The sequence below is a fragment of the Aphis gossypii genome, chromosome X (genome assembly GCF_020184175.1).
Source record: "Aphis gossypii isolate Hap1 chromosome X, ASM2018417v2, whole genome shotgun sequence".
In the NCBI taxonomy this organism is placed as follows: domain Eukaryota; kingdom Metazoa; phylum Arthropoda; class Insecta; order Hemiptera; family Aphididae; genus Aphis; species Aphis gossypii.
In genome coordinates this window covers 11,615,257-11,640,566 of record NC_065533.1, presented here as the reverse complement: position 1 = coordinate 11,640,566, position 25,310 = coordinate 11,615,257, and the positions used below count along the sequence as shown (strand labels likewise).

Below are 25,310 nucleotides of genomic sequence, written 5' to 3'. Positions count from 1 at the left end.
GTCTAATCACGCACGTATACAAAATAGCGTTGCTGAGCGTCATAATATTATTTATCACGAATCTCTGCGACGTATACCTTTCCTTCTCAACGAGCGTGGACGTCGTTTTTCTATCCTCTAATTCTCTAGACGTTAGCAATGACCAAAATTTCGTGTAATTACTAATCACTATAATCATCGCTGTAGCTACCGGTCAGAGAAAGAAAAATACGTCCAAGCCTCAAGGTCAAGACCACGAACTAAGATCTTAGTTCCGAGGTCAAGATGTAAATCTCGCCCGATATCGGTTGCCACTTGTTGTCATAGAATATTTATGTAAATTGTAAATGTTAAATCGTAAATAAATATACAGAATATAATATTTTGTTCAGGGAAGTCTTCGGTCGAGTTATTGTTGGCAGTGACGCAGTGTGGACCAACTGTAGTTCAGTAGTTGTAACTTGTACCTTAGGAAAATAAAGGATTTGGTTGTTACATTACTGCTGTTGTACATTTAATTTATAATATAATGTTATTTTTCTAATTTGGACTAATAGTTTTTGAAAAAAAAAATTTATTTTTCGGAATGAATATTGGAGAATTATTATTATTATTATTATGTATTGATTTTTAGTATTAGTCACCTTCATAATTTCATAGGTATTCGGACAATAATTAGTCCACGGCTTAAAAGTTAAATAGGTACAAAATATTTTTTTTATCATTAAACGTTCTTTAAAATGTGTTTTCAATAATATAATACTTTTAGAATATATTAATGCGTTATATGTATTTGTTTTTAAAAAAATAAAAATTAACATCATAATATTATAATAACGACGAATAAAAAATAATTTAAGTATAATAATATAATAATGATAATTTATGAAAATCTCGCATGGCTGTATAAATCATAGACATATAAATTAATACATCTATGATACAACCAAAAATCTTGAATAAATATTTTTAAAATAATAAGTCTCAATTTTTTTTTCTATGTATACTATTGAAGTCCAAACTAACTTTGACAAAATTCATCAAAATGACGAATATTTTGTTGTTAAAAATATACAAATTGTTTAAATTTGATATCGCTTCAAAGCTTAAAATTGAATGCAAGGCTATTCTAAAAGTATTATTTTATTGAGAATACATTTTAAAGAACGTTTAATGATAAAAAAATATTTTGTGTTTAACTTTTAAGCCGGGGACTAATTGTCCGAGTACAAAATTACGACGGGGACCAATTGTCCGCATATGACATTGTTTCGCGAGGACCAATTGTCCTAAATCCTTCGCATACCTACTTGTTACTGTTATCAATTATCATAGCGTGTGATTAACATTTACTTTTCTTTTTATCATACTAAACGAGGTTTTGAAATTTGAATACACGCTGTTGAATTTTGCTCACAACAAGTAGTTAGGTGTAGTACTTACTCGGAGTTCAGTTTTATTGGAATCAAGCGATTTGAACAAACGGTTCGCCAGAGGATTCGACATTATTTCCGGCACGGTAATAACGAAATTTATATTAATTATCAATTGAATTATTTGAAAACTCTTATGGTTTTATAGCAGGTACTGCTGTAGTAGGTACTAGATAGGCATATAATAATTTCATAATCCACAGCTATTTTACAAGTATCATTTTTGTTATTTACTTTTTGTGTTTGTAATTTTGGTGCTCAGAACGAGTGGAAAATGATGATCAGTACACTTCAAAAGTGCCCTTGTGAATTGTATTAGAATTGGACTAAAATTTAATAATGACTGAGTTTATTTGAGTAATCAAACTATACTTGAGTTAACAATCGTAAATTAAAATGATTGGTAAGGTTAAATGTTACAAGTTATAATTTATAAGTATAACACTTGTTGAATATCTATATGTGTCATATATTTTTAAATAATATGATTTTGACAAAATAATTGTGTGCCAAGCACAATATGAAATATCAACTTTAGACTGAAGAATAGTACTCGAATATGCTCTAGATTTAGCCATTATTTACGCATGTCACATGTGAGAATTACAAATAATCTATGCTCGATAAATAGAAAAAGCTAGTTTTAGTAGTTAATTATAGGACTTAATAATCGTTCTCAGCTTAAATTAAAAAGTTTTATTCAGGTTTTTATTACAAGAGTTGTGTATGACCTCAGACCTACGCTTTATAAATTATGTCGTAAAAGCTAATTGACCCATATCAGTAAACTAATATGATTTTTTACTAATAATTAAAAACAAAGTTACGTATTAAATTAAAATATAAATATATATCTTTTTTGTTTGAAAATTGTAACTATACGTTATTAAAATAAATAACTCAAATCTAAAACTGATTGATTTTCAGTGATGTCTAATTATGAATTCAGTACTAACATGACAACTAAAACTTGGTTTATACTTAATTATCAACTATTTGTAAAAACTCATATTAGTTCTCAATTATGGTTCAATCGGCTTAATTGACATAATTTGTAAATTTTAGGTTATATAATATAATGTTAATAGTAAATACTTGAATAAAATTAAGCTTTTCAGCACTTGCCTTTTACTAAATACGATCATTAAATTCTAGTTAGTGTAATGTAGCTTAACTTAGCAATCTGGCTTTGTTATCAGAAATATTGATTAAAAATGAATGATATAGGAAATCAGTGCCAGATAAGGATGTCTCCCGTCGAAAAAGGTATTTTATTAACAGAAAAATTCCCAAGACTTTGGTTTTTTATAATTTAAATTTCTTTTCATTTCATACAGACTTAGGACTGTCTCAAAAGAAGTGTGGTTAAGAATATGTTTGTTTACACTAAATAAATGATTACAATTATAGAAAAAATCATTTATTATTGTGAATGAAATATTATTAAAATAATATTAAATGTTAGCTTTAAAAAATGAAAAAATATAAAAATTCATACTTACATTCATGGGTAAATTTTTTTATATAATTCATACATGATATTTTACTCAATAAAAATATATCAATGATGTTTCTAATGAGCTCCTGTATTTTTTTTTAAATTTAGGTGTATTGACATTATTGAGCTTTATTTTAATTTTTAATCTTATTAGATGGCAGTTGTTTGGGAAGCACCACCAGATAGATAAAGTACTAGCATTATATTTTAAACTAGCCGTTTATAAACCTGTATATATGGATTAGAATGATTAAGTTTAATACTTTATTTACCAAAATATAATTTGACCCATAGGATTTTATTTGGTATTTTTCTACGTCTATCTGAGTCTGCTCAATACTCTCATATATTTTTCATAGTTAGAAATAATTATTAAAAATTCTTAAGTTACCCTATTATTGCAATTTATATAAATAGAGTATATAAACCAAAAATATTATCTTTTTTTTTTTTAGCTTTACAAGCCATTTAGGTTTTTTTCTGCTGAAACTATTTCTTTCCATTTTCCTTTCCAAAAAATCAATATATTCAATTAAATTCAAAAGTATTACCAATTATCTGCTTATCATTATTTTTTTCTATCTGATAATAATTTTATAAATATAATTATAAAACAAAGATAAAGAAAAATATTATATTTTACCAAATATTTTATTGAATTTATTTTATACTTATACATATAATACAATCTAATAATTATTAATTATTTTGCAGGTCTTGTAACATTCAATACAGAAATTACAATCAACTAATACACCATGTCAATTAAGGATGTTCGTTTTGGTTTCAATTTTTTAACAGACACAAATATCAAGGCATGTATGGATTCTGTGGAAGAATTAGATCTCACATTTGCTTGTTTATCAGTATCATGTCTTAGGTTAAAATCTAATTCTAAAGTATTGGATCCATTAAATACTGTTATGAATCCTGAGTTTTGTCAAAAATGGTGTCATTGTGTTGTCGCAAAAATTCCTCTACCTAATGTGGATTCAGAAGTCGAAAGTACTAGATTAGAAAATCAAAAAACATTTACACAAGACATTTCATGGGCAACATTTTTAAATGTGTACTGCATAATGTTTGAGTTACCACTATACGGCGATGTTGTAAATTTGGTTAGATTGCTAGACAATCAAATTGATATTTATATAAATTCTGCTGTATTAATACAGTTTTGGGCATTAGTACCAATAGTCAACTTAAAAACAGATCCATGGAAAAAATGGACTAAATTCATATCATCTATAAGAAATGTAAATAGAATAAAATTAGCATTGGAAATTGGGACTGAGTTACCTAGCAATGAAGAACTTGACCGTTGGTTAGGAGAACCAGTTGCCGCTTTAATAATACAGTCTAAAACATTTTTGACAAATAGAAAAGGTTACCCAGTATTACCTAAGCCTCATCAAGAATTTATCAAAAAAATGTTCAATATTGGTTGTCAAATCGTAATATCTGGAGAGTTAGGTATTAAACAACAATTCAATTATTTAGCTCATCTATACCAAAATACTACATCATTAACCCCTTATAGCTCTGATTTTATTAGCGGCTTTGAAGATTATCTTCAGACACCATTACAACCGTTGAAACATAATTTACAGTCTTATGTTTATGAGACATTTGAACAAGATCCTATCAAGTATTATGAGTATCAAAGAGCAATATCAAAAGCTTTAAATGATAAATACGAAGATAAAGTAATTGTTGTTTATGTTGTTGGCGCTGGTCGTGGTCCATTAGTAGATGCTACATTTGAAGCAGCTAAGGAGTCAAATATAAAAGTTAAAATAAATGCTGTTGAGAAAAATGAAAATGCTTTACCATCATTGTTCTTAAAAAATAAAGAAAAATGGGGGAATAGTGTTACTATTATTAATGAAGATATGCGGTTGTGGAATCCACCAGAAAAATGTGATATTCTAGTGTCAGAACTATTAGGATCTTTTGGAGATAATGAATTATCCCCAGAATGTTTAGATGGAGCTCAAAATTATTTAAAAAATGATGGTATCAGTATACCTTCAAGTTATACTTCTTATCTTGGTCCAATACAATCACGTAAATTACATGCAGAAATATCGTCCATTAGAAATAATAAAGATAATTGTAATTTTCAAAAACCTTATGTAGTACAATTAAACAATGTTTATTCTATAGCTCCTCCAAAATCTCTTTTTACGTTTGTTCATCCCAAAAAAAATTTAGAAGAGAGTAATGACAGAAGTGGGTTTTTGAAATTCAATATTTCCCAAGATTGTGTATTGCATGGATTTGCTGGTTATTTTGAAACTGTACTTTATAAAGATGTACGTCTTAGCATTGTTCCAGAATCATTTAGTGAAGGCATGTTTAGTTGGTTTCCTGCTTACTTTCCTTTAGTAAAACCAATTTTTCTGAATAAAGGAGAAGAACTTCAGATTAATTTTTGGCGGTCCAGTGACAAGTATAAAGTGTGGTATGAATGGTGTATGACTAAACCATATCAGAGTATTATACACAATATAAAAGGAGAAATGTATTTTATGTCACTTTAACTCATTTTGCTAGTCATAATTGTCAATGTGTTTATTTTGTAATAACTGAAACCTGTATGTTTTGTTATTTTATGATATATTATTGAATTGCAGTTATAAAATATTTTTTCATGACTAACGTACATTTAAATGTTTGTTATATTTACCATAAGTGAAACTACAAATACTTAATAATAGTAATAATGTAATAATGATCATTTCATCTTTTGAATGATAAAATTATATTTTGATATTGTATACAACTTTTTTTTTATAAAATATATGTACAATAATCTGTGTTATATTGTATTCTACTATACACTTGATTACTTGAAAATGTTTTTTTGTAAAATGTTTGTATAATATACAAACTATGTAAAATAGTCTTAATTTTGAGGAAGATTGACTATTATATTCTAATATTATTGTATTTTACAAATTTTTTTTGTAAAACACACTTCAAATAAATACAAAAAGCTTTAATTTTTTATTATTCTTAAATTTTTAAATTCTTAAACTTAAATTTAAATTATTTGTTCATATAAGTATGTTTATTAATGTTGTACCTTGTTACTGTAATGTATTACTCTCAAAAATTAGCCTTAAAAAACATCCCTAAGTATAAGTTGTTATAAATTACATAAACTCCGGTTTGGTAGTAAAAGCATTTTTTTTGATGCAAGTATATATTATCATGAGTTATACTTTGTTTAAACTGGTAAATAAAATAGAAATTCAAAAATTTCCTCGAGATATTTTATTTTAACATGTTTATATTTAATTGATTATGTTAAATATTACAAAAAAATAGCTTTATTTAATAATTATTTTTTATAGTTTAAACATTTTGATACACTTTCAAAATAAAATATTGTAAGTTATTATTTAGTATTTAATATTAATTTATGTATAATAATTAATTATTATTATTACTAACATAAAAAGGCAATCAATCTATACATTAATTATACTATTATATTATTATAATATTTTTGGATTAAAAAAAAAAAAAACACAGTAAATCAGTGATTTATAGAGACCAAATAATTAATAATAAATATATAAATACCTAAATTGTTAATTTTGAAAATATAATAATTCAAAAATAATTTATACAATCACTACTTAAATATTTAAAGTATTTTTAACACAACATTAAATCTTTTATGGAATCTATTTCATTTGTACAACTATAAATTAAAATTCTAAACATCTTTTAGATCATTACAAATATCTTGCAAAAACATAGTTAACCCTTGTAGTTCAATAATTTGTTGTTTTCTTCTTTTTTCAATTCTTTCATAATATTTGTTATTGTATTTTATCTGTAATCATGCAATTAAAAAAAAGATAATTAATATAAATCTATAAGTACTTATAATTTAAACAATCTTACCATTTTTTCTACTAAGTTGATTAAATAAAATATTGATTGAAAATCGGTTTTAATAGTATGATGATATTGATTTGGAATCTGAAAAAAATATTTTATTTTATTTTGGGATTTGATATTTGTTATGAAACATTAAGTCTTACGTTATTTTGGGGTTTACATTCTAAAGCTCTTATTTCTTTATTGGTTTTGCTGTTACTATTGGAATTTGACTGTAATACAAATTACATAATACAAGGTATTAACTAAGAGGCAAATGCTATATTTTTAAGCACATTTTAAATTAAAACAAACAAATGTCATTAATGTCATGGAATGAGGATTATTTATTTAATTAAAGTAAATAGTAAATAGTAATTAATTTTTTATTAAAATTAAAATAATAAGTTCTACATTATAATTGATGAACAACAAATGTATGAGTAGTGATTAATTAATTATAATAAGACAAAAAGTTTAAGTAATAATTTACAAAATAATAATAAAAATACTAAATACTAATAAGAACATAGTATACTAAAAATTGGCATAGAATTTTTAAATTTACCTATAGGTAGGTACTCACATTGAACAATGAACATGCAAATTTAGATTTTAAATTTTTAAATACGAGAAAAAAATTAAGTATAGTTTAAAATGTTTGAATACTTCTAGCAACATATTTTTGGGAGTAGGTATTTGACAATCTCATTATTCATACTCATTTTTAATTAATAATAAATAAATGTATATAATAATAAAATATAATAATTAAAAGATTATTGGTCATAGATAGGTAATCTTCAGAAATATAGTTTTACTGGATAAACATATAAAATAATATGTTATTTATTTTTTATTATTGATTTTAAATTAATTAATAAGTATTATATTTATTAAGTGATAATTTATGAATTATTAATTTTAAGAAATGTTGGAAATTATTAATAAGTTATAATAATATAATCAAAAATTCAAAATCATTATTATCGACCTATAGCCGAGGGTTATACATTATTTGTCGATAAAGGTACTATATTTATTATAATAAATATGACAGAAATTTTTCATTACATAATATCTATAATAATGACGGGGAAAATATATTTAACTGTTTGACGAGAAGTAATTTTTTTATGAATAAAAATTCAATATCAATAAAATTCAAGTAAAAACTGTAAATTCTTATGAAAAGTAGTTTTGGAATTGCAATTAATTTTTTTTTATGTGTTAAATGTTTAAATCTCAGATTTGAACAAAAAATGTTTAACCATCTACTATTTCTTCGTCAATGTTGAATGACAGGTTTGATTTTTACGTAATTAAGTTTCAATAAAAAATATATCTATTTATTAAAAATTTCAAAATTATTGCTTATCCTTATTACAAACTTTAAAAATATATTTTAATAAACAAATCGAGTATGAATATAATTTAAAAAAGGTAACAAAATGAAGATTTTTTTAAAATAAATGATAAGTGTTTATTTAATTGTTATACTTTAAAAAAATGATATTCTCAACACAAAAATGAAAAATATTAATAATTATTGTAAATAAATAATATTAGGTATATATTATTTTAGTAGGTACCATACCTCGAGCATTATCCATTTATATTCTGGAATGTATTCTACGTTGAATATCACCATTTTAGCATTCCGTATTGTCGAACCTATTAATCACCTATTATGTAAAAAACAAGTAGCCGAGTTAGGTGTTAGATACGAAAGTATTTATTAATTTTACTTAGCGGGTCGGCGTAGATATATCTATTTCACAGTATTAGTGTCGTTTGGTTTTCGATATGCTCTCAAAGACACAAGTAAACGAACTGTAGACGGTGTAGAAGTAGAACGGTTTTAAAATAACTATATTATATACTATTTGGTGAGAAATGGAGATCTATTATTAAACCTCCATGAAGCCCAACCCTTCTTACATTGTAACTTTATTTCTCCAGTTGGCTTCTAAACTATAGGAAAAAATTATTACAAACGCCGCTCACAGCGTTTTATAAATATACTTAGCAGCACCTACAACTATATTATATTATATTCTCCATAGAGATATTTTACGCATCCCATTTGATTTGTATAATATACCTAGTTATTATAATATTATATACACAGAATTATTTCCTTTATTAGTTACCTATTTCAATTGACTGTCCTGTACACCATAAACCTGCAGTGAACTTAAAAATACATATCCAAATCTATGACTGTAAGTCTGTAATTCCGTTATAATAATATTATAAATTTATAATACAATAAAGCAATAAGGTACTTATATCCTATTAAGATAATATCAAAAATTGGTTTGTCTTTTTATGATTGCACATTCACTGCAGTTATATACCTAATTGTGTTAGGGTTGCTTATTTAGAAATAGAAGTGTTTTATCTATCATTTCTATTTAATATAGGTACAAGTAAATATATAATTAATATATTACAAGTATAATATAGGTACCTATATAGCAACAGTAGCATTATAATATCGATCTACGACAATACTTTTATTTCCATATTTTTCGATTATAGTTCAATAGATGATGCTGTAGGGCGTAGTCAATAATTTTAGCTTTTAACTTAGCAATAATTGTCGTATTTTTAATACCACAATAAATAATACTACATTTCTAAATCTTTGTCAAACAATTATTATTTAATTAGTTCCTGACTTCCAGAGTAAAACCTTTTGGATGCTGGTAATATTGTAACATATTACTGTGTTAAGTTTGAATTTAATGATAATATAATTGTGCACGAAATTGATTTTGAGCGGAAATATTCCATCTATTACTTACTAGGAAGTAGGAATGGTATTTCATGATATGTTTTAGATACCTGCTGAGTGGTGTGAATGTGTGACGAATGTATTAATTTTATAATAATGTGTGGTTTTTTAATTTTTTTCGTGTATGTATAGTGTATACACAAGCAATAAGTTGTTGAAAAAATACTTCAATTTTTAATTTTGAGGGTGATTACTGATTATGGATACTAAATTGGATTTAGTTTGTACATCGAAGAGGTCAAAATTAAAAATAATCTGTATTTTTTCATAATAATCGACAGAAACAAACAAAAAATTAATGTAAAACAAGAATTTTGGTGTAAACCCAGTTTTTGAAAAAATCGATTTAGTTCAAAAAATAATAACTAGGTAAGAATAGATACATGAAATTCTAACTAAATATTTATGTGAGCCTTTGTTACTCATAGTTTAAATTATCAAATATTTTGAAACTATTTATAGACATTTAAAATTTTCAATTTTTTTTTTTATACATTTTGATGGAAATTTATTCACTGGAGAAAAGTGTTTGACAAATTGTACGTTTATTAATTAAAATTACCAAAGTTATATAATCATAATATTTTTTATAAGTTTTTAAATTTAGAATTTCAATAAAATTCGTGTAGGCATAAGAAATGTTCAAATTATTACAGGAATTTATAATTTAAAATTTAATACAGTTTATTAAAAAATTATTTAATCCCATGTTAAAAAAAAATAATTCTAGTGGAATTTGAAATAATTTTTTTAATACCGTTGAGCTTAAAATGTTTATTACAATGCATATTAACCCGTAAAAAATTATTTCTCATAAAACTTTTTTTATATTTTGTTGTAATTATAAAACGAAGTACAGTATATTGTGTATACTTTAAATTTTTACCAAATGTGTTTGTACGTTCATTTTTTTTAAACATGATAAAATTCTTTCTCTTCATGCTATTAATTTCTTATCATATCAATTTTGCTTATTGAACATAATTAATACAGACTTATAAAATGTTAATACAATTAATAAGCAAATACAATAGGTACAAGTACCTAACCTTTTAAGTCATCTCTTTTTATTTTTTAATTTAGTACATAAAAACCATTGAATAAGTGTGCAGTGTGAATATGAATATATTATTAATAAAATCAGTATTTTTCTAGTATTTAGATTATATAAATTATTGATAGAGAAAAAAAAACATTATTTTTAGGGGCCCCGTGCTCCCCCTAAATCCGGCCTGGTCATGATATCCTGATTGAGCCATTGGTTGTGTGATAAAAACAAAAGTATAGCTCTACTATCAACAGACTAAGTTAGTGAGTTAGTTAAATTGTTATGACATTTAATTTAGTTATTAGTTATTAATAGGGCTCATAACTTATAGCTCTAAAAAAGATTGTTATAAGCGCAATAATATTATGCTCTAAAAATATTCATATAAAAATTTATTATAGTGTTAGGTTATAAAAATACCGCCAAATGTTATAGGGATTTGAATTTGAATAATAATGTAAATATTGTAATACTATTTTATCATTATTCATTACGTATTGTTCTATGGATGTACCACGGATATTTATTAATATTAGTATTATGTTTTATGGGTTATACACACACGTTTTTAAAATAAACAAAATTTATGATACATTTATACATTTATGAAATTGCGGTTTTTTTTTATTAAACTCCTAAGTGTCCTAATTCATTTTAATTTGAGATTAGTTATTGTATAAAATAATTTATATTAACAATGCCAAACAAAATTTGTTGGTTTGGATGTAACAAAACAAAAAAACTATCGGTATTTGTAACACCAAAACATCCACATTTAAAAGAAAAATGGTTGGATGCTCTAAATATTAAACATTTAGACACAAATGATGTTATTTGTGAACAACATTTTCTAGTTGATTCAATTAAAAAATAAAATAATATATTGGATAAATTAGGAAATATTGTATGCTTAGTATAAGTAAAATAACAATAAGTATTATAGTATTTTTATTTTATTAATTTATCAATTATTTAACCTCTCAAATTATCAACTTTTTGTTAAATGTAAAATACCTTTTTGATATAACTATAATAGGTATTACATTTATTAATATAATATTTACACTACATTAGTACGGCTTCGCTTAAAACCAATTAACCTAATTAACCTAACCTACGGAGGGGGGGCTACATGGGGTCTGGCCCCCTCGTAAATCCGTCACTGCTTAAAATTTATAGATACAAAATGTTCTGAAATTTTTTTGGGTATAGATATTAGATAGAAAAATTCATAACATACGTTATACGCAAAAGTTATACTTTTATTTTCCTACGAATAATGTTTTTGAATAATTATAAAAAATAATGAAAAATCGTTATTCATTGTTGAGACACTTAATTTTGTCTAAATTAAAAATATATACAAAAAAATCACGTTTGTATATTTTTAGATTTTTTAGTTCCAGTATGAACTACTTTTGAGGAACATTCTAAATTTAAATTTCAAACACAAAACAGTTTTTTATTTATAGTTATATCGCTTAAAATTACTAACCATGTTCGCGGGCCGTGTTATTCCAGTTGAGAATCACTGGCATAGACTGTCGATGCTTCAAAGGTACCATATAAATTATTATGTAGGCATGTAGCATATAAATAATAATATGTAATTTATAATATTATTTTTTGAAGGACTAATAAAGGAATTTACCACTTATCAGTATTAAGTGGAGTGTATTATATGTTTATATAATATAATAAGGGGAACTGTGAAACCAAGAAGGGCATCTGGCTACGATGCGATGGATATGACCCACATTGTAATGTTAGATTCAATTTAAATTTTAGCATACATAGTAATAATCGTTAATACTATGTCGTTTGTCAGTACTAATATTTAACATTTTTTTGTTTTATTTTTATATACCTATATATTTTAATATATTTTTAAAGTATAAATAATAAATTAAAATATATTTTTTTAAATATTATAATTTTAATGTATGTTTAATATTACCTATTAAATATGTACCTATAGTAAATAGAAATAAATATAATGTTGTATAAAACATCTTTAAAAAATGGATATTTGTATCAGTTAGTGATTCAAATTAGAAACACGCACCATTAACTACTTAAAAATAAGTATGAAGTTTATTAAGAAACCAAGAATAAGGTATTTTGATCTGTGCAGGTAGTAACATACCTATGTGTTTGCTATAGTTTGAAAATCAATACCTATTAGGTGGCTAAAAAAGTGCTATTTTGAAAAATTGAAGTTTCTTTTTATCAATAATTTAACTTTACCGTAAAGTGTAGACAAAGCTCACCGACAATAAGATCAGTAAACCAGAATATGTAAATATTTGCTTGGCTTCATTAGGTTCAAAAAATTATATTTTAAATCCATTGTATGAAAATTAAAAATATAACAATGGAACAAATACTGCAATCTTAATAAGTAATAACACGGTTTGGTTAGTTTTCAAATATCACTACGAAATTTTTTATATCATACAACTAAAATAATTTTTTAAACATTAGAAATATATACGTAAAGTTAATGCAAGTTTGATACAACAAGAAATGTTATTTAAAGAAGGCTGTTAATGACATTAATGATCAGTCATAGTAAAGACAAAAATTGGGATTTGAAGAAATGGGATCTCGTTTTGAAGTTAATAATATTGAAAATGAATATATGGTTTTTAGGATTAAAAGGAAGGTTCAGTCGGTTAAGTATTAGGCACAATAAAGAGGATAATGAGTGATCGTCACAGATATTATCGATAATCCGAACTTATAGATAGTACTGTGTAGTGTATATAGAACTACTTTTTAACATTAATTTTACTACTGCAAATTTTTCGAATGTTAACTTGTGAAAACGATTGAAAGAAATCAAACAAAAAATTATTTTACGAAACGTCAAAAGGAATATTAAAAATGTACTGATTAGTATTATGTAAAATGTTCATATCACAAAATATATTCACTACCACAATATTGTCATACTATAAATCACTTAGAAAAATATTATTTTATACTGACCAAGTCCCCATTGTCCGAACGCAAATAGATTTAATCATCAGGTCCTATGGTATTGAGCATATTATTAAAAATGTCGAATCAAAAACAAAACAAAATAGTGAGTTAAATTTCAATCGATCGCGGAACAGTCGAGGTTGGAAACAACGCGATTATAATAGTTTTACTTTAAATAGCAATTGGTTTTAGCCGCACGACAAGTTTCAATTGCAACGGCCGATAGTTAACGCTGAAAAGGGGGAAATTTTTTTTTGCAAAACTCATTATGATAATATTGTTCGTGTAGAAGTGGCTCCAGAAGAAGTCCTAAATAAATTTGTCGCTCTCTTCTGTATTAAACAATACCTATATTACAAATCACGAGTATATTGTATCGCGTACATTTAATATCAGAACGGTGGTTTATACGTTTTTCACGAGGTTTTAATATTTTTCGTCACAAAAACCGCGACGAGTGTGCCCGCGGCGGTATCGTCTATGCGCCAGAAAAAATGTCGGACCCTCGAAATTTGTTTTCAGTCAGTCATCGTCATATATTGGCCTTGAATATTATTAAATAATAATAAAAATAATGATAACACTACGACGACGATGGATAATATGTATAACGGCGGCGGTAAACGTTTGTGTAATAATAATAATAATAATAATAATAATATAGTTTTTATTAACTTCTAACACACACACACACACACACGCGGACCGTGTAATAATAATAATATTATACCTACGCATTTCCCCGACGACTGGTGCAGGCGGCGTAAAACCATCGGACGCGTCGTCCTGCATCGCGCAGTCATCATAGACGCGACGCGAGTTTGGTCGCATCCTCTATGCACGCTCGTCGCCGTAATAATATAATAATTCGTACGGTACAGTATAGTAATAATAATAATAATATATCACATAATAATAATAATATTATAATGCAGTCGTATTATTCCGTTGTCAGCGGTCCGCTGTGAGCAGTTGTGATCAGTCCTCTAACAGCGTTGCACCGTTGCGATTTGTCTCGACGTTTTTTGTTTTTTTTTTTTGTTTAATTTTGTTTTCCGTACAAGTTTTCAAAATCCTTTTTTTTTCACTTTTTTCCATCGACTATTGTCGTCGTTGTCGCCGCTCCGGTCGTTTTTTACACTGTGCGTTTATATATATTATATTATATTATATTATATATCATATTATTATTTTCGTATACCACGATCTCGATTCGTGTGTAATATGTTATAACTCTGCGGAACGATATTTTTGCAGTCGATACCGCCTAACGCCCTCCTCCTCTCCCCCGTACGTTTTTATTCGTTTTTTTTTTTTTTGCATAAAACACGCACAATCGGTCATTTCACTATATTATTATCTCGCCGCACAGTACGTTTCACGCGCGCCCATATAATCGGAATACAATATATTAAATCGTGTAATAATATTATATTATAATATATACATCGAAACCGCACCGTTTGCATACCTACCGTCGTGTCGTTCAGATACCTACCTATACCGTATGTATATGTTTTTTTTTTTTATCGCGTAAGCGTTATATAATATATTTAAGTACCTTATATGAAATAATTGTGTTATTTCGGTATCTATACACATTATTGTGTGACGTGTATGAAATATTAATTATACGAGCTCATAATAATAAATCGTGGCGTAGGTGTTAACTGTTTATCATTTTTTTTTTTTTTATATTTTACGTCTCCAGCGTCGATTTGAAAATCGTACTTGTGGTGGTATCCACGAGTCCAGGGCTCGGATTTAAAAAATATAATTTAATTTTAGGCCGCAAACGACTAACACGTTACCCGTTTAATTTTAACGTTTTTACGACATTGTTATGCGTATTGTTTTAACGTAAAAAAAAATGTCTTAATATTACACAATACCTACATTTCGGGATTGGAAAAACGTGGAAACCTATCTGGTATTAATAAATAAACTATTCGTTATTCGTAGAATGTGGGTATTAATAGTTCTTATCTGATATATTAGTAACTGCAGTTAAATAACCTACTAAACATCTAAATGTGCATCTATAGCTACTTCTTTAGGTATTACTAGTATTAGGTACCTATTTACTACTTTTTTAATAATATGTCAGTTTTGTCGTATCGGCAGAGTCAGACTGTCGTAGTTTTATTATTTACGCGTCTAGTAATGTTTAAAAAAACGTCTGGTAAAAAATTATTTTTATTTTAAATTTTAATTACACTTAAAATGTCAATCATTTTACAATTCAACAATTACGTTTTAGTGTACTGCTGCTGCTATAATATACACAACAATTATTACTGACGGTAAAAATTATTAATTAGCACATTGATTTTGTATCAAAATAAATCTTCAAGTGTTTATAATAGATACAAAAAAGTGTTTATTTAATTTAAGGTTAAAAAATACAAAAATATACTACAAATATACCTATAAAACTATAATAATACCTATAATATTAAAATAAAAATACGAATTTACTATTATTTATTTAATTTGATTAGTTTCATTAAAATTGAAGTAAGGTGCTTATAGTATTATATTATATTAATGACATTAGTTATGCATTGGAAATGATCTTTCTTCATCATCAACCGATGTTATGGGAATATATTTTATGTAAATTAAATAATTATTTAAGTATATGGTTTAACTGAATTCATGATTGATGTAGTATCATTATGAATGTTATTTATGTTCTTTATGACTGTATAATATCACAATATTCAATAATCATTTTATCAGTAATTTACTAAATTTCGATCATTTTTACTTATTAGTTATGATTTTATGAATAATAACTAATTACTTATTTCTGGTAATAATATAGACAGTATTGTACCTAGGTTAAATTAATATAAATTTAGAAATAGGTGACATTTTTGAAAAAAAATTACCAAGCAATGACATCATGGGGAAAAAAACGCAAATTAAAGATTTTTTTATTGCAATAGAAAGATACAAAACGCATTTGTATAATATGAGAGTTACCTTTCTATCATACTCCCCACTAAAAAGGCGTTTGCTGTAAAAACCGAGCCCTAGTGATACTGATTAAAATATATTTGTTGTTGTCCTTGTTCAATTTTTTTAACTTATGTGACATCCTCTTTCACTCCAATTGTTTTTAATTTAATAGAAAACACTTATTTAAAAAATAAATTGCAATAACTACCTACTGGTTTTGTATTAAAAATATAATACTTTTCATAAGAAGTAGTGTCATAAAATACATAAAAAATGATATCCAAAATACAATTTAACTATATCTGTTTTAGTCATCGTAATAATAGGTATATATTTTCCATTTAATGTTGTTTTAGTATATTAAAATAATTACAGAGAATATTATGAATTCAATAATACTATTAGACTAAACTTCAGATATAGTTACGATATTATAAATGGAAGATAACTAGCCTAAGTCATAAAATTGAATCTACTTGAAATTAACGCACCTATTATTTTACAAAATTTAAGAATTCAATACATATAAATATATTAAATATAAAGATAAAAATAATAAATTATAATAAATAGGTATCCAATATTTATTTGGATATAAATTATTTTACGTAAAATTATAAGTATTATATATTATGTAGGTACCCAATTTATAAGTGTTCCAAGTGATCTATAGTGGAACGTGTTTAAGTGAGAAGAATGTTTTCGTTGTTGATTACATTTTAAATTTAATGCTTAGTTTTAAAATACATTATACCTATTAACAGAATATTTTGTATGAATAAATTTGTTATAGGTAATCAAATGTATTAATCTAAAAAAGTTACAATTTTCAAGATCACATTTTTTTCAAGAGCTTATTTGACTTTGGTGTTTAAATACTTTGATTCTGTTGTATTAAAATCAAAATAGGTAGGTATAGGTATAGCTCACATCTCGTATACTAGCTGTGTAGGCCAGTTGCATAAATAAGAATTATTTTCACCGTGAATTAATTATATTTTTAAGGAACCCGGAGGTTATAATTATGAAACATATTTTGATCGAACCTGAAGTTTCATTTTTGGATATTGTCCAGGTGTCCCGTTCCCTACATGGCCTACATACTTCGCTTGACTGGAATGAATTCTGGTTAAAATTTGTGTTTAGCTAAATTCACGTTTTAGGAGAGGTTAATAGCTTAAAATCAGATTATTAAATCGAATAAAATTACTACAGAAATAAAATATGTTGTTCCAAATAATATTTTTGACTCTAATCCCAATACTATCTCTATATCTCTATACTTTCTTACCAGAATTAATTTTTTAACAAAAGTTGTTTCATAATATCTCCTTTAGAACAATATATAGAATAGATAGGTACTTTAGTGTGAAATAAGTTAAAATTTGCAATTATTCTTAGATATATTTGTATCTAGTTACAACTTTAAATGCGATATGTAACAAATATTATTTGTATTTTGTTATAGTTTAAGTTCAATAACATAATTAATATATACGTTTATCTTTTTGCAGATAATTATGACACCTGTTATTAAAATAATAAACAAAAATAATTTAAATATATCTCCGTTAAATTTAAATGAAAATATGATTTATTTCAATAATGATTTTCATGGTCAAGAGCCTACAATACCTATACAAGGCTGTTTAAACGTTAATATAAGTAACGTATCAGCTAGTTTTAATGTGAAATCGCATTTAAATCTCAGACACTTGGCATTGCATGGTCATAATGTAGAGTATAGACGTGAAAAAGCGGTAATTTTATAATATTTATAATTTCTTTTAGTTTAGTGCCTTTTGAATTTAAATACGTTAATATTATGTTGTTCTTTTATCATTATTTTAGAAACTGATAATGAAGTTACGTAAGCCAAGTACTACAGCAAATATATGGTCGAGTGGGAAAATAGTTTGTATTGGTTCAGCATCTGAAAATGATTCAAAAATAGCTTCAAAACGTATTGCTAGGATTATTCAAAGACTGGGCTATGCTGAAGCCAAATTTAGTGGTTATAAAATTGTCAATGTTCTTGGTTCGTGTAGCTTACCATTTTATATCAGAATTATACAGTTTTCCGAAAAATACAAATCAGATTCTCAGTGAGTACCTTCTAAAAATTATTCAATATACGTATCTTTTAAATTTACAATATAAATATTATAGATTCAATATTATTATAATTATTTTTTAAAGAAATTAATAATGGGATGTTTTAAATAGCATTTACATTTTAAAATATGTATTAATTTTCTCACTATTTCACACAATATTATATTAGGCCATTGCAAATTTTCAGTTTTCTCTATATTAGTGAAAAGTGATATGAATGGTAATGAGAAATATTGAAGTGTTCTGAGATTATAAGATTAAATACAATTGTCTTCATTGTTTTAATATGAAATATCGATATAATATTTTTAACAATAATTATCGTTAATGGAATGAATAATGGATTCATTTATGTATAGAGCATAGGTACTCAGTACCTACAACCTACTGCAAATAAGGCAAATGATATAAGCATTTAAGAAATAAATAAAAAAACAATCTAACGTATAGTTCCTTAAGAATTATTTTATAAACTATCGACTCATAATTGAAATATTGGTTAATTTACATCTAATTAATGTATTAAACATTTTAATAGATAGGTACTTCATAATATTGCATATTATACAAATACGTTATATTTCAATAATAATTGTAATTTTATGCACATTTCTATTTTATTTATTAAATTTCTATTTTATATTTTAGTAGAAATGCTCCGTTTTTGTCGCCCTTTTGCATGTTGCCAAGTACATAAAAACAATTATTGACAATTAGTATCTATACCATCAGTGGGCGAAAGGGGTGGAAAGGATAAACCCTCCACCGGATCATGGAAATTATATTATAAATAATATTTATAGTACCTATTTTATATTATATATGATTATTCATTCATTATCATTCAATGTTCATAATTTATAGTAGTTATTGTTATTTATTAAATCGCATTTTCGCTATTGCCTGTATGCGACCATCAACGTACTAGATATAATGCGTACCTACTGTATTAGTGTGGTTAACTAGATGTCCAGATAGAATGTTCAAATTTCATATTGTTGTATTGTTGTATTTGCTATTTCACTGATGACAGATATCACACGGTCGTTCATATATTATATTTCACAAAAATCGTTGACGTAGTTAATATTATAGACATATTTATATTTTTTAGTTAACACGGATTAAATAAAAATATATATATTTTTTAAACATTATATTATTATAACCTTTTGAACTAAAATATATATTTAACTCTAATGACTGATTTATTAACTAATTGTTATTAAGTTAAATTTTATAAAATAATCAATTTAATATAATATTATGGTAGGAAAATTCTATTATCTTTTTCAACTTTTATGTAGTGCCAAATGTGTTATGCATAAATATAATTTTTCTCCTGAAACGTTCAAACGACATTATATCATCGCAAAGTTTTATTGTTGTGTCGTTTTTAAATCACAGAGAATAAAAACAAATCCATTTAGTCGGAAATTGTTGATGTAATACTAAATTAACTTGTACGTTCAATTTATAACAAAACAATTAAACCTCTGTCAAAAGATAAAAACGATAAAAGCACATTCATATGAATATAAAAACATTTTTTATTTTAGTACTATATGTACCTAAACATTTTAATTAAACACCGTTATCCGTAAACAAAAAATCTGACCGGAATATCAATCAATGAAAAATCGTAAAAAAATAGATTTAAGAGAGTACCTATACAACTAAAAAATATCGTATTATTTATAAAATACAATTTTAATGGTTTATCATTATTATGTGTATACAAATATCTAAAATATTGATACTGTATTAATATAATTAATGTTAGTAACTACATGAGTAAAATACTATTTTAATAATATTATAATCGTTAAAATAGTGATAATAATAACTAGTAGTGAATATTGTAATATTGTTGTCATTTATGCCGATCGCTTTCAAAGTACACTAATAAATCGAATCACAAAATTATTAAAAAATATAAGCACTTTATTGACACTACGGTGTTCTATAATACAGTGACCGCGTCAACCGATCATCGCCGAAGTATCACTTCCGGTCTTCTCTAATTTCTTATATAATAATATCATTGTTTAACCTAGTTTTCCATGTTGATATACATAATTGTTATTAGTCTACTAGCTAAAATGTTTACTGACTAAGACTTGTTGGTAAATTTGATTATTTATTACATAATTGTTTTCTGAATTTAGTATACGTCGCGTATCTAATGCAAAATACAATAATACCCATATTTAACAAAACGCACGACTTCACATTTTAAAATTAAAATGATAACGATTTTATGTATGTTTATAAAATTATATGTTGATGTTATATTAAGTTCTCTTAAATTTGAATGAACCTACATCTTTTTTTAAAAATTCTTTGTGATTATAATTACGTTTAGATGTCTAGTTTAAAGTTGATTCATTAATGTATTTATCCTAAAGTATAGATGTTTTTCTTTTATCGAATATACCTACCTAAGACTGGTTACGGTTACTGGTTACGGAGTGACCCAAGTAATCACCGAGGATTGAGGAAGGAACATATGTATGTTTTTGTAGAATATTATACTCAGTAATTTTCATTCTTAATATAACACACTTTGTCACATATAAAAATATGTAAGCACTTGAAATCGCGATGTTTTATAGGGCAACAAGTAACAAGCGATTGCCGTTGAAAAGAACCACTTTTCGTCTTCTATTATTTCTTATATATTCTTATCGTAGCTAATCTAATGGTTTTCTATGTTTTGATATACATAATATTGTTATTGGGTTACTAATATTTACTGATTTACATTTATTGTAAAATGTTGTTACTAATATTAATTGTATAATATATATTTTTTAAATTTTAGACTAGTTTTATACATATCTAATGGATAATATAAATATATAATATTGTAAACATTTCAGAATTAGCCAAACATTTTCTTTCTGAATACTTTCAAATAAGGTTCCACCGATGATGCTTATAATATGCTATTATGATTATAAATATTTATTTTATTTTTCTAGAATATGCTAATGAAAATGTTGGCATAAAATATGTGATGTGCATACTGAATATTTTTAATTTCAAATGTATATTTAAATCCAATTCCTAAGTTATTATCACATTCACATTTAAATATGTAGAATTATACATTATTAACTTTTATTTTTTTGTAATTATATTTTATTTTAATACACGCATTATATATTTATTTAAACTGAAAAAGAATAGTAATTTCTTCTTCTTATTTTTCTTCTTTTTCAAAAAAAGAAAAACCTAATATAAAGTATGCATAAAAAACCATAGTACATTTTTTTATTTAACAAGCGATTAAGATTTCTGATAAAAATTTCATTGGGATTTGTTTTTGAAATTAAATATTTTTTAATAGGTATGAACCTGAGTTACACCCTGGCGTCACTTACAAAATTAAAGAAATTAAAGCTACATTAAAAATATATTCTACTGGTAGCATAACTGTAAATGGTAAGAAAGCTATCAGAGAAATATGAACAAAAAAATATTATTTTAGCATACATATCATATTAAACATTTATTCATTGAATTATATTTTGTTCACAGCTCCGAGTGAAGAAAAGGTTAAACTTGCCATTGAACACATATATCCTTTAGTATTACCATTTGGGCGAAACAAGATATTGGATGATAAGTGTCTTGTAGGAGTGACTGGAGGAATCAATTACCGTGAACAAAATACTAGAATATTGCAATCCACTAGTCATTTGCCCGTGTTATATCATAGCCCCGTTGGAGAATTAATTAAAAATTGGCAACTAAACACTTTCGTACCTACAGTAGACAAAAATCATGATATTTTATTAAACTACACTGCGTAAACTCTTACACTTTTCAATGTGATCACGCCTCAAATCACAATCATTGTTAATTATTATAATATTACGTTAGAAATTAATAAAGATAATTATAAAATTTACAATAATAGTATTATCGTTTAGCACTATGAAAATAAATTGGATCCACATTTTTCGTGACGTGTGATAAGGATGTAAACAAATCAAGCTTAGGTACACTGTAAACGGTGGCCAACTAAATTTTAATAAACTGGTTGTGTAAGAACTTCGATCATTTAGTAGTATATCGATGGTAATAATGAACTATTATTAAAATAAAAATAAATGTAATTTGATTTACTTTATCTTAATTATACCTATGTTTATAAATATTCACAAACGCCGTGAATGATGAGCCTCTAGTGTTTGCTATTTATGTTACACTTTTTTTATTTTAGTTTATTAACTTTATTCTTAAAGCCTTATGGCAATAATGTGCAATTATTTAATAATATAGAATTGTACATAATAATATCTAGTAAGTATATCTATGATAAATTTCTAATTTTCTAGACACTTGTAACTAATTAGTAAGTAGTATAATAAGTATAAGTATGTACCATTAGATATAAGTATGAATTGTTAATTCAATAATACCATAATAAAATTTTATAATTTTGAAATTGTTATATATTTTATTATTTAATCTATATATATTATATACTAGGTGGTACTTATGTGTACTACAACACATATCGCTACTACGCTTTAGTAGGCCATAGTTTTAAATTATTAAGGTACCACACAAAATTACATTATCATAATGTATTATTATTTTTATTAGCTTAATAATTTTAGTTTTTTTTTTGTAATTTGTTTGAATTTTATGGTGTTCATTTTTTGTGGCACAAATAAATGTTGTAACATCACAATTTATATTTAATGTGTACCTATTATCATATCTAGAGTTAAAAATTTAACATGAAGCCTTATAAATTTTAGATTTTGAGCGGAGCGAATGTATTGATTTTACAATGATGGGTGTATGTATACACGATAAGTAATCGAAAAAATGCTTTTAATTTCAAGGGTGATTTCTGATAATAGTTAGATCTAGTTTGTACTTTAGAGAGGACAAAATTAATAATTTCCAGTATTTTTTCAGAATAATCGGCAAAAACAAATACAAAGTCAAGTTAAACGGGAATTTCAATGAAAAACTATTTTTTCTCAAAATCGATAGCTCACATTCCAATAACCGTAAATACTGGAATTTTTTATCAAACGTTTATTTTTGAAATTTCTACTCATAATATTGACTGAAAAATATTTTGAATTTTATTGAGCTCTTTGTAGACATTTAAAATTTTGCATTTCTTTGGTAATACCGATAACATTTTTTTTAAAGTATTAGTGGTTATAGCACAAGCTATAAATTTTATACAATTTAAAATATACACAATCATATAGAATACATACATAAGTGAATTAAAAATAAATATCGATGGTTTTTATGATTAATTTACATCATTAACGTCATATATATTTTTTATACTATGTTGGGTACAATACAAGCTTTAAAGAATAAGTACTATGTCTAATGTCTATATTAGAAATAGGTATATAATATTATTTGATAATATGTTGTATAAATTAATACAAATGTTATATTTTTTTGATGTAATTATAATAATTTTATCATACTTCAATTAAATGTTGTATAATTAAATATTATAAACAAACAAATAGTAAAATAATACGAATTATTATTATTTTTTTAAATTGTATAGTATAGAATATAAATTCATATATTATACGAATTTAAAAAATGTTAATATTCTATTTTAATCATGGTTTAAGTCTACCATATTATCTCGAATAGAATATATTAGATGATCGTTGGTTCATTAAATTCATTTACTGCTACATGTATCTATACATTCCTACCAGGAAAATAGCAGAAACATGCGTGAGTCTTTACAAGAGTAAAAATTAGTTATAGCTAATGTTTTGATAGACACAAATTTGGTGAAAAATATTAATTAGAATTTAAGACTCATAACTTGTATGTTATGATTGTTTTTGAAAATTAAAATGTGTTTGTTTTTGAGTGCTTAAGTATAATATTATATACAATTATAAATAAAATTATTATAAAAAATGTACAAATGTGCTGTAAGTTTATCACAGATACCTATCTATAATTAAATTAAATTTTTATAATTGAATACTAAAAAAAAAATAACAAGTAAAATAACACAACAAAGCAATAAAATAAAAATAATATTTTATTTCAATCTATTGTTTTACAACAGTTTAAAATACACAAATACATATAAAATTATTAATTTTATATACTATGAGTACAACTAAACACAATGAGATAATTAAATTTTAAACACAATTAATCTACATAGGTACGTTGTAATTGTTTTAAGTCTTGAGTTTGAAGTAAAGATGGATATTTTTTTAAATTTTATATAGTAAATATTCCTGATTTTAACGTCATGTTTAGGAATTAACATTTAACACGATATCTAAATTTTAGTCATGTATTATAAATATACGAGTACATGCATAGTTTTACTTGCTATATCATGTAAAATAATTTATCATTTTCTATCAGGATGGTTTACAGAGAATAATATATACAATTCCAAAAGGGGTAGATCTGGCCAACTCCCTTGAGAAAAAATACAATAACATAAGTTTTATTATGATAATATATCATATTATAATTAAGCGATAAAAGATATTGAAAACAGTGAAAACCAGTAATAAAGATAATAAAATATTTATATTTTTTATTATCAAATCTTAA

General features: G+C 25.0%; 3 protein-coding genes across 7 annotated transcripts; 2 read left to right on the top strand and 1 right to left on the bottom strand.

Moving 5' to 3' along the window:
• Positions 1-1,195: 1,195 nt before the first annotated feature.
• On the top strand, positions 1,196-6,177 carry LOC114130304 (protein arginine N-methyltransferase 5-like). The gene is made up of 2 exons (XM_027995252.2): positions 1,196-1,498; positions 3,625-6,177. The coding sequence occupies exon 2, from the start codon at positions 3,669-3,671 to the stop codon at positions 5,451-5,453; it is 1,785 nt and encodes a 594-aa protein (XP_027851053.2). The 5' UTR covers positions 1,196-1,498; positions 3,625-3,668; the 3' UTR covers positions 5,454-6,177.
• Positions 6,178-6,563: 386 nt separating this feature from the next.
• LOC114130247 (uncharacterized) lies at positions 6,564-14,314 on the bottom strand. Of its 3 annotated transcripts, none has more exons than XM_050206741.1 (5): positions 8,553-9,855; positions 8,402-8,478; positions 6,969-7,037; positions 6,829-6,906; positions 6,564-6,757 (listed from the first exon to the last, which is right to left on the bottom strand). In XM_050206741.1, the coding sequence occupies exons 2-5, from the start codon at positions 8,453-8,455 to the stop codon at positions 6,638-6,640; spliced, it is 321 nt and encodes a 106-aa protein (XP_050062698.1). In that variant the 5' UTR covers positions 8,456-8,478; positions 8,553-9,855; the 3' UTR covers positions 6,564-6,637. The 3 variants fall into 3 exon arrangements, with proteins under 3 accessions (XP_050062698.1, XP_027850994.2, XP_027850986.2); XM_027995193.2 differs by lacking the exon at positions 8,553-9,855 and adding an exon at positions 13,644-14,314 and having other exon boundaries at positions 6,568-6,757; positions 8,402-8,489; XM_027995185.2 differs by having other exon boundaries at positions 6,569-6,757; positions 8,402-8,489; positions 8,553-9,838.
• A 90-nt stretch (positions 14,315-14,404) lies between these two features.
• On the top strand, positions 14,405-22,638 carry LOC114130313 (TATA box-binding protein-like 1). 3 transcript variants are annotated; one of them, XM_050206740.1, is made up of 5 exons: positions 14,405-14,512; positions 18,116-18,361; positions 18,453-18,706; positions 22,069-22,163; positions 22,260-22,638. In XM_050206740.1, the coding sequence occupies exons 1-5, from the start codon at positions 14,474-14,476 to the stop codon at positions 22,532-22,534; spliced, it is 909 nt and encodes a 302-aa protein (XP_050062697.1). In that variant the 5' UTR covers positions 14,405-14,473; the 3' UTR covers positions 22,535-22,638. The 3 variants fall into 3 exon arrangements, with proteins under 3 accessions (XP_050062697.1, XP_027851072.1, XP_027851063.1); XM_027995271.2 differs by lacking the exon at positions 14,405-14,512 and adding an exon at positions 14,574-14,779; XM_027995262.2 differs by lacking the exon at positions 14,405-14,512 and adding an exon at positions 14,791-15,142.
• The last annotated feature ends 2,672 nt before the right edge of the window (positions 22,639-25,310 follow it).

What these genes read in the sequence shown, in the direction of transcription:
- LOC114130304 (XM_027995252.2), top strand. Translation starts at nt 3,669, where the DNA reads ATGTCAATTAAGGATGTTCGTTTTGGTTTCAATTTTTTAACAGACACA.
- LOC114130247 (XM_027995193.2), bottom strand. Translation starts at nt 8,455, where the DNA reads ATGGTGATATTCAACGTAGAATACATTCCAGAATATAAATGGATAATG. An exon ending in AATGTAAACCCCAAAATAAC is followed by an intron (nt 6,907 to 6,968) that starts GTAAGACTTAAT and finishes TATTTTTTTCAG; the next exon opens with ATTCCAAATCAATATCATCA. An exon ending in TCAACTTAGTAGAAAAAATG is followed by an intron (nt 6,758 to 6,828) that starts GTAAGATTGTTT and finishes GCATGATTACAG; the next exon opens with ATAAAATACAATAACAAATA.
- LOC114130313 (XM_050206740.1), top strand. Translation starts at nt 14,474, where the DNA reads ATGCACGCTCGTCGCCGTAATAATATAATAATTCGTACG. An exon ending in AGTATAGACGTGAAAAAGCG is followed by an intron (nt 18,362 to 18,452) that starts GTAATTTTATAA and finishes TCATTATTTTAG; the next exon opens with AAACTGATAATGAAGTTACG. An exon ending in TGGTAGCATAACTGTAAATG is followed by an intron (nt 22,164 to 22,259) that starts GTAAGAAAGCTA and finishes TTTTGTTCACAG; the next exon opens with CTCCGAGTGAAGAAAAGGTT.